Here is a 9,729-nt window from a genome sequence, read left to right on the forward strand (position 1 = left end):
TCTATGGTATGTAATTGTGCTTGAAGGAGGAAATGAGGAAATTCACAACAGAGGTTTCTTAATTGTTACTGGCTGCTATATACTGTACTATAGTATTTTTGAACTCCTATTATGTGCCAGCAATTTGGAATTTGCCACAGGAAATATGTTTTCCTGTTATGTTTTTATAAAGGTTGTTCGCCTCCATGTTAGAAGTACTGTATCTCCAAGAATAGATTAGCATCACATGAACTCTGCATGAAAATGGATTAAAATACAATATAACTACATTTGAACATCTTGGCCATACTGTTATAATCTCAACCAAGCATTACATTACATTACATTTAAGTCATTTAGCAGACGCTCTTATCCAGAGCACAGCCAGAAGAGGACTGGGCCCCCTCAGAGCCTGGTTCCTCTGTAGGTTTCTTCCTAGGTTCCTGCCTTTCTAGGGAGTTTTTCCTAGCCACAGTGCTTCTACATCTGCTTTGCTTGCTGTTTGGGGTTTTAGGCTGGGTTTCTGTATAGCACTTTGTGACATCGGCTGATGTTAAAAGGGCTTTATAAATACATTTGCTTGATTGATTGAACTACAACTTACTGAACATATTGATTTACATAATGTTCAGTGCTCTAGGAATTAGTTAAGGATGTGTAGGTCTCTATATTTTATAATATTAGAAATATGCTATGTCAATGAAGCACAGATACTGTATGGGCTTGTATAGATAGGTCAAAAGCAAATTATCTGTCTTGGTGGGAAATGATGCTATTCCCTTAATGCTTTTCTATTGATTATGATCAGTCATAAGTCAATATTCTTCCTTCCAGATGGGAAGTGTATATGTTTTATATGGCAAACAGGAAATAAAAAGAGCAGAGGAAGATTGAAAGCCAGGACAAGAGGTAGATTAGATTGTAAGCCACTATATCACCATGATCTTTAAACCTTATGTCTGAGGGGAGCTATCATTGTTTAGTTTTAACGTGTAGTGTATGCTACCATGGTTCTGCTAGCCTTACCTCCAGAAGCAAGGCAGAAACAGCAGATGTCAGGAAGATAGCACGCATCTTTGGCTGTTGCATAGATGGCATTTGTAGAAGAAGGACATGGAAGAATGTTGTTGGCCTTTGATATTAAGTCGGAGACGAGGAAGAGACACTTCCCTGACCTTCCAGTGTTGTATTATAACTACTAGTGATGTTTTCTGCTCTCTGGGGCAACAGTTACAAAGCTACAGAGCTACAGTTCAGTGGTGATGGGCCTCCAGTCTCTGGTCTACAGCAGCCTGGTGAACCAGAGTACTTACAGTGAAAGTCTATTATAGTATGTTCAAACCCCAGAGGGAGCGACCATGCCCTAGTCTGTTCTATTCAACTCAATTTCATCTCTGCAATGCTTTCATTGTTTTGTCAAAATGAACAGTGGCGGAGTGGAGGAGGAGTATTCGTTATTTCTACAGAAGCTCTGTTTGATGTCTCGTTGGGAATATTATAACCACTCTGTTGTTTTTTCTCCTCTTCATACTTTGTGGAGATAGTCAGCATCAAGACCTAGCGGATCTGTTGTTCCTCCTGTCCTCTGTTTATATGGTGACCTAGCTAACAGTTCTGTTGTTTCTCCTGTCCTCTGTTTATATGGTGACCTAGCTAACGGTTCTGTTGTTCCTCCTGTCCTCAGTTTATATGGTGACCTAGCTAACAGTTCTGTTGTTCCTCCTGTCCTCTGTTTATATGGTGACCTAGCTAACAGTTCTGTTGTTCCTCCTGTCCTCAGTTTATATGGTGACCTAGCTAACAGTTCTGTTGTTCCTCCTGTCCTCAGTTTATATGGTGACCTAGCTAACAGTTCTGTTGTTTCTCCTGTCCTCAGTTGATATGGTGACCTAGCTAACAGTTCTGTTGTTCCTCCTGTCCTCAGTTTATATGGTGACCTAGCTAACAGTTCTGTTGTTTCTCCTGTCCTCAGTTTATATGGTGACCTAGCTAACAGTTCTGTTGTTCCTCCTGTCCTCAGTTTATATGGTGACCTAGCTAACAGTTCTGTTGTTCCTCCTGTCATCAGTTTATATGGTGACCTAGCTAACAGTTCTGTTGTTTCTCCTGTCCTCAGTTTATATGGTGACCTAGCTAACAGTTCTGTTGTTTCTCCTGTCCTCAGTTTATATGGTGACCTAGCTAACAGTTCTGTTGTTTCTCCTGTCCTCAGTTTATATGGTGACCTAGCTAACAGTTCTGTTGTTTCTCCTGTCCTCAGTTTATATGGTGACCTAGCTAACAGTTCTGTTGTTTCTCCTGTCCTCAGTTTATATGGTGACCTAGCTAACGGTTCTGTTGTTTCTCCTGTCCTCTGTTGATATGGTGACCTAGCTAACGGTTCTGTTGTTTCTCCTGTCCTCTGTTGATATGGTGACCTAGCTAAGGGTTCTGTTGTTTCTCCTGTCCTCTGTTGATATGGTGACCTAGCTAACAGTTCTGTTGTTTCTCCTGTCCTCTGTTTATATGGTGACCTAGCTAACAGTTCTGTTGTTTCTCCTGTCCTCTGTTGATATGGTGACCTAGCTAACAGTTCTGTTGTTTCTCCTGTCCTCAGTTTATATGGTGACGTAGCTATCTGTTCTGTTGTTTCTCCTGTCCCCAGTTTATATGCTGACATAGCTATCTGTTCTGTTGTTTCACCTGTCCTCAGTTTATATGGTGACGTAGCTATCTGTTCTGTTGTTTCTCCTGTCCTCAGTTTATATGCTGACCTAGCTATCTGTTCTGTTGTTTCTCCTGTCCCCAGTTTATATGGTGACGTAGCTAACAGTTCTGTTGTTTCACCTGTCCTCAGTTTATATGGTGACCTAGCTAACCATTATGTTGTTTCTCCTGTCCTCAGTTTATATGGTGACCTAGCTAACCGTTCTGTTGTTTCTCCTGTCCTCTGTTTATATGGTGACCTAGCTAACCATTATGTTGTTTCTCCTGTCCTCAGTTTATATGCTGACCTAGCTAGCCGTTCTGTTGTTTCTCCTGTCCTCAGTTTATATGGTGACCTAGCTAACCGTTATGTTGTTTCTCCTGTCCTCAGTTTATATAGTGACCAAGCTAACCGTTCTGTTGTTCTCCTGTCCTTAGTTTGTATGCTGACCTAGCTAACCATTATGTTGTTTCTCCTGTCCTTAGTTTATATGGTGACCTAGCTAACCATTATGTTGTTTCTCCTGACCTCAGTTTATATGCTGACCTAGCTAACCATTATGTTGTTTCTCCTGTCCTCAGTTTATATGGTGACCCAGCTAACCGTTCTGTTGTTTCTCCTGTCCTCAGTTTATATGGTGACCTAGCTAACCATTATGTTGTTTCTCCTGTCCTTAGTTTATATGGTGACCTAGCTAACCATTATGTTGTTTCTCCTGTCCTCAGTTTATATGCTGACCTAGCTAACCATTATGTTGTTTATTCTGTCCTCAGTTTATATGTTAACCGTTCTGTTGTTTCTCCTGTCCTCATGGTTTATCTGTTCTGTTGTTTCACCTGTCCTTAGTTTATATGGTGACGTAGCTATCTGTTCTGTTGTTTCTCCTGTCCTCAGTTTATATGGTGACGAAGCTATCTGTTCTGTTGTTTCTCCTGTCCTCAGTTTATATGCTGACCTAGCTAACATTTCTGTTGTTTCTCCTGTCCTCAGTTTATATGCTGACCTAGCTAACATTTCTGTTGTTTCTCCTGTCCTCAGTTTATATGCTGACCTAGCTAACATTTCTGTTGTTTCTCCTGTCCTCAGTTTATATGCTGACCTAGCTAACATTTCTGTTGTTTCTCCTGTCCTCAGTTTATATGGTGACGTAGCTATCTGTTCTGTTGTTTCTCCTGTCCTCAGTTTATATGGTGACGTAGCTATCTGTTCTGTTGTTTCTCCTGTCCTCAGTTTATATGGTGACGTAGCTATCTGTTCTGTTGTTTCTCCTGTCCTAAGTTTATATGGTGACGTAGCTATCTGTTCTGTTGTTTCTCCTGTCCTCAGTTTATATGGTGACGTAGCTATCTGTTCTGTTGTTTCACCTGTCCTCAGTTTATATGGTGACCTAGCTAACAGTTCTGTTGTTTCTCCTGTCCTCAGTTTATATGGTGACCTAGCTAACCGTTCTGTTGTTTCTCCTGTCCCCAGTTTATATGATGACCTAGCTATCTGTTCTGTTGTTTCTCCTGTCCCCAGTTTATATGCTGACCTAGCTATCTGTTCTGTTGTTTCTCCTGTCCCCAGTTTATATGATGACCTAGCTATCCGTTCTGTTGTTTCTCTCCTCTCACCAGGTCGTGGTGATAGCCAGCATCGTGACATCCACGGGCCTGAGTTATGATGACTATGTCTTTCCTTCATGGTCCAATGTGATTGGCTGGGGCGTAGCTCTGTCCTCCATGATGTTTGTGCCCATCTACGCCATCTACAAGTTCCTCAGTATGCCAGGGACATTCAAACAGGTCAGTGGAAAAACAAATCCCTCTCATCTGCATAGTTGTTGTTTATGTAATGTAAAGATAACCTTAGATTGATTTATTAGGATACCCATTAGCCAACGCCAATGGCGACAGCTAGTCTTACTGGGGTCCGACATATAACATAAAAGACATTACAGACAAAAGACTTTACAATTGACATACATGAATTTTTTTTAACATGTAGTGTGTTAATGTTGGCAGGTACGGTATGTACTGTAGCTTGAAGTCATGTAGCTTGAATGCTGTGGTAAATAGCAACCTCTTATCTGTATCCCAGCGGTCAAAACTGGTTGAAATGCCATCCTTATAACCAGATTATGACGTCATTTCAACCAGGGTTGCCCCCCTGGTATAGTATGTGTTTATTTTATGCAAAGATAATCTTAGATCAATGGAAAGCATTTAGCTTGGAGTCTTCACGGCTTGACATTGAACTGACTCATAAACGGACTTCTTCCTTTTCAATGGTTGATGGTTGATGATGTCAGTACTTTTGGGACGCTGGTTAGAGATCTTGAGGGTTCAAAGACTGAACAGTGTACAGTACAATCATAAAAACAACATTCCACAGCTTTGATTATCATCCTGAGCAGTAAACAGTGTTACCTTGTGTTTTCCTACTCACTCCTCGTGGCATTTCCTTCTGATATCCTGGCAGTGTTTAGACTCCTTCCATGACTATCTCCCATGCTTTTCCTCCAGCTGAGATCACAGTCTATCATACTGTTATCACACCAAGTGCACTCAGTCAGATATGAGGATGGGGGCAATCTGGAAGAGACATCAGAGGTCATGCAGTACACACTACAGTACAGTGTACATCCAGTCCAGCCTGATCACATCAGAATCAGAATGCTGTTTGACATATTTGAGCTATCTCGAAGTTCCTAATCTATAGAGGAAATGGTGTATCTATAGAATAAACTGTGACCATAGATTAAAGTGCTAGTTTATTACAAGCTTTAAGATCATGTCTCTTGTGCTTGGGACAATGTGCATCTAAACTCTTTGGATTCTGTTTTATGCAGTGTAAGACTGTGTTTATTGTAAGGTATGAGTTATGTACTGTAATGGTTTATTTTTCAGAGGATCGCCTACTGCATCACACCAGAACACGAACATCATCTGGTGGCGGAGGGAGCTACCATCAGACAGTTCACGGTGAGTACAGATGTTGGATCTTAATTTGAGCCAGTGTGCTAGAGCAGGAAAATAGTCCTGCAGCAACAGGACATTTGAATTATTATGTGTATTATAATGAATGGACATTTTCGTAGGGGTTGATATATCTTTTATTATGGCAAATTAAGTCTGAAATTTTGATCGCTCTTTTGTTGCTGACTATTTTCTTGCACAGCAGGAAATGCAAACTTGTAGTGTGTTTAAGGTTCTACATCTGTAAGGGCTGTAAAACATAAAGGCATAGTGGAGGTAGACAGAGTGATGACCAGAATGGAAAACTATGAATGCATGTGACCTCTAATGATGCTCCATACTGCATTGGCAATGAAGCTTTATCAAATTCACCCTTTTATATTTCAGCTCAAGCACTGGTTGGCTATCTGACAACCTGATGTCACCCAACCTTCCCCACTACTCACAATTCCGGGGTGATGGAGTCATTGTGTTTCGACGGCAGATGTTCCTGCTGCTGAGCCTCCTGCTACTGGAGGATGGACAGGGATAACGCCATGCTCCTTACTGCCTCTCTGTGTTCTGTTGGTTCTGACCCAACCTGTGACCTGCCATCCCCTCTTTCCCACTCGGCCCCTCATCTCCCTCTCTCTCTGTGTTCTGTTGGTTCTGACCCAACCTGCGACCTGCCATCCCCTCTTTCCCACTCGGCCCCTCATCTCCCTCTCTCTCTGTCGAGTGACTACAGATTCTCTCACCAACCTCTGCCTACAGGGTCAACTCAGTATCCTCCATGTTTTTGCTTTTGAAGTATCTTTTTATTGACAACTTTTTACCATGTGACATCGTCATCGTCGTCATTTTTTAAACGTGAATACAACTCATAAGATGGAGACCTTCCATGCAGAGCATGTACAGGTGTTTTCTGTGTTCATGGACACAGTTATTGTTTTTCATATCATTTTTTTTACGATGACTGTTCTGTGTTCATTAGTTATACATGGGTTAGACACTTAAACCAAGTCAAAAAGTACCAAATGACCACTTCTGTCATCATGTATGCTCTAGGCAGGGGGAGACAAACATGACTCACATTGCTTTTTATCTTCTTGATTCTTTTCAAAGAGGCCCCTCAAGCTTTTAGGTGAATGAGAAAGGGAAGACATCTTGTTTCATTCATTGTCATCTTTGTATGTCTGACTGAGTAGGTCCCTAGTCACTACTCAAGATAACAGCAGCTCAACTGTGTCAGTGCCTTATCGAGCTAGACACTTCCCAACCTGTCAATGTTTTCATTGGTCCATACAGAATGGTAAATGTTTTCATTGGTCCATACAGAAAGGTTTTGCCCGACGACTCAGGAATCCTCCTGCAGATCAGAGCTCGTGGATGATAGATACACTTCATGGTTACCAACATACATTATTAATTCAGTTCGAATGACAATGTCCTTTAGATATTCATCTTACAGCAGTAGAGGTTTTTCCCAGTTGCCTTCTCCATCTTTTGAAACCTACCTGAAACAGATCTGAAGCTTTTGTCACCTGTCTCACAGAAAAGGGAACAATTTATGTTGAGACTCAGAAGTGTTTTGTCTTGCAAGTGGTCGTCCTTATGCTTTACACATGGCCTTTACACAGAGCAGTGGTCTACATTGTCCTGCTATGGTTACTAATGGTACTGTGTGTACCAACTTTAATGTGTTGCATAGTACTAGCATCCTCTTCAGAGAGGCTTGTGCCCTTGATCCAATGATTTGCCTTCGCCGTGCTGGTGGATAAACAGTAGTATTAAACAGTGGGGAAGAGACACAAAGGGAGGCTTTGATTAAATTAAGTTGAATCCAGCACTTGAAAGAAGTCTTTAACAGAAGTACTTGTTTCAGTTTTCTATGGAGAGGTAAGCACTCTTAGTGTTTTAGGGAATGTTTTCAGGCATGCAAGAAATGCCCTGTTTTATCAAAAGCTTAACTGACTAACAGCACTAACACAGGTAGACTCAACAAAACAAGTGATTTCTTTACTTTTTATACAATGTTCTCTTTGTTATGTTGCATCTTTCCAATTCATTGTTTTGTGGTACATATGGGTGAGGGAAATCAGGAGCTTCTCCTTCAAAGTGTGTGTGTGTGTGTGTGTGTGTGTGTGTGTGTGTGTGTGTGTGTGTGTGTGTGTGTGTGTGTGTGTGTGTGTGTGTGTGTGTGTGTGTGTGTGTGTGTGTGTGTGTGTGTGTGTGTGTGTGTGTGTGTGTGTGTGTGTGTACGTGTGTGTGTGTGTGTATGTGTGTGTGTGTGTGTGTGTGTGTGTGTGTGTGTGTGTGTGTGTGTGTGTGTGTGTGTGTGTGTGTGTGTGTGAGTGTGTGTGTGTGTGTGTGTGTGTGTGTACGTGTGTGTGTGTGTAAGGATAGCTAGTGTATTTTAAGTTTGAAATGCCTCATTCATTGTACAATGATTGTTGTGTTAAATCATTTATGGTGTATTTATATGTTACATTGTCATCTGTCGAAGCTTATTTTTTGTCAAGCTTGACAATTCACCACCAAGGAAGTGCCAAACTGTTCACCCCTTTTTTAGAGATGTTTTTGTCTTTCGTTTTTGTTTTGTTCTGTTTCTCTTTTCTGTTTCTTTATTTATTCAAATGGAGTTGAAATGTAATTTAAATTTTCTTATTGTGAAATAACATTAATGGCAGGAAGCAAGCCACACACAAAAATTATATTGTATGTGGAGTATAAGACATGGAAAAATATATAAATATATTCTTTTGTTATATATCTAATCTTGTATTTATCAAATTGTTTATAAACGAAACGTGAATGTAAAGTATTTTAAACGTAACTGTCCACTGTTACTGTTATATCATTGTGTTTGATGTAGGTAAGATGAATCTATTTACAGATGTGTTCTCCAGTGTAACCGGGGTAACTTTGCAACGTGAATGTAGAACCCTGGCATTACCTGAGCTACGTTTACAGAACACTGTGTACAATACAAAAGTCCTGTTGAACGTGAGTGACAACTATCTATGAAGAAGTCAAAATATGCACACTATTATAATAAAGAGTTATTCTACACACACAGATGGGGGTGTAAGCATTGATTTATTGTTGGAAGAATGGGATAATAAGCTTCTGTGAATGGAATTGAATTCCCGGTCCATTGTGTTGTGTTAGAGAAGGTAGACTGTACAGTAGCCAAAGGATGAATGCATGGGGCTTAGATAATAAATGAACCAGAAAGGGGGATGTTTGGAGCTCTCTGATGAGGGAAAGGGGATTCTTCTTCTGGAAGGGAGCAGATACATACATTTCTCTCTCTCACTCTATCTCCATCTGTCTCTCTCTCTTTCTCACCCTCTCTCCTTCTCTCTCTCCCTATGTCTCTCTCTCCCTCTGTCTCTCTCTCTTTCTTACCCTCTCTCCTCTCTCTCCCTCTGTCTCTCTCTGTCTCTCTCTTTCTCACTCTCTCTCCTCTCTCTCGCTCTCTCTCTCCCTCTGTCTCTCTCTCTTTCTCACCCTGTCTCCCTCTCTCTCTCCCCCTGTCTCTCTCCCTCTCTCTCTCTCTCTCTCTTGCTCTCTCTCTCCCTCTGTCTCTCTCTCTCTCTCTCTCTCTCTCTCTCTCTCTCTCTCTCTCTCTCTCTCTCTCTCTCTCTCTCTCTTTCTCACTCTCCCTCTGTCTCTCTCGCTCTCTCTCTCCCTCTGTCTCTCTCTCTTTCTCACTCTCTCTCCCTCTGTCTCTCTGTCTCACTCTCTCTCGCTCTGTCTCGCTGTCTCACTCTCTCTCGCTCTGTCTCGCTGTCTCACTCTCTCTCACTCTCTCTCTCCCTCTGTCTCTCTCTCTTTCCCACTCTCTCCCTCTGTCTCTCTCTCTCTCTCTCCCTCTGTCTCTCTCTCCCTCTCTCTCCCTCTGTCTCTCTCTCCCTCTCTCTCTCCCTCTCTTTCTCTCACTCTCTGTCTGTCTCTCTCCCTCTCTCTCTCACTCTCTGTCTGTCTCTCTCACTCTCTCTCCCTCTGTCTCTCTCTCACTCTCTCTCCCACTCTCTCTCCCTCTGTCTCTCTCTCACTCTCTCTCCCACTCTCTCTCCCTCTGTCTCTCTCTCTCCCTCTCTCTCTCTCTCTCTCGCTCTCTCC

General features: G+C 41.8%; 1 protein-coding gene across 1 annotated transcript in view; it reads left to right on the forward strand.

Annotated features, from left to right (window-relative positions):
* LOC124033572 (sodium-dependent noradrenaline transporter-like) overlaps positions 1-7,838 on the forward strand; it is a 54,455-nt gene extending 46,617 nt beyond the window's left edge. The window contains exons 13-15 of the mRNA XM_046345627.1: positions 4,282-4,449; positions 5,554-5,628; positions 6,010-7,838. Coding sequence (XP_046201583.1) covers positions 4,282-4,449; positions 5,554-5,628; positions 6,010-6,033 — 267 coding nt within the window. The 3' untranslated portion in view covers positions 6,034-7,838. The remainder of the gene's footprint in view (positions 1-4,281; positions 4,450-5,553; positions 5,629-6,009) is intronic.
* The last annotated feature ends 1,891 nt before the right edge of the window (positions 7,839-9,729 follow it).

The sequence above is a fragment of the Oncorhynchus gorbuscha genome, linkage group LG04 (assembly GCF_021184085.1).
Source record: "Oncorhynchus gorbuscha isolate QuinsamMale2020 ecotype Even-year linkage group LG04, OgorEven_v1.0, whole genome shotgun sequence".
Taxonomy (NCBI): Eukaryota; Metazoa; Chordata; class Actinopteri; order Salmoniformes; family Salmonidae; genus Oncorhynchus; species Oncorhynchus gorbuscha.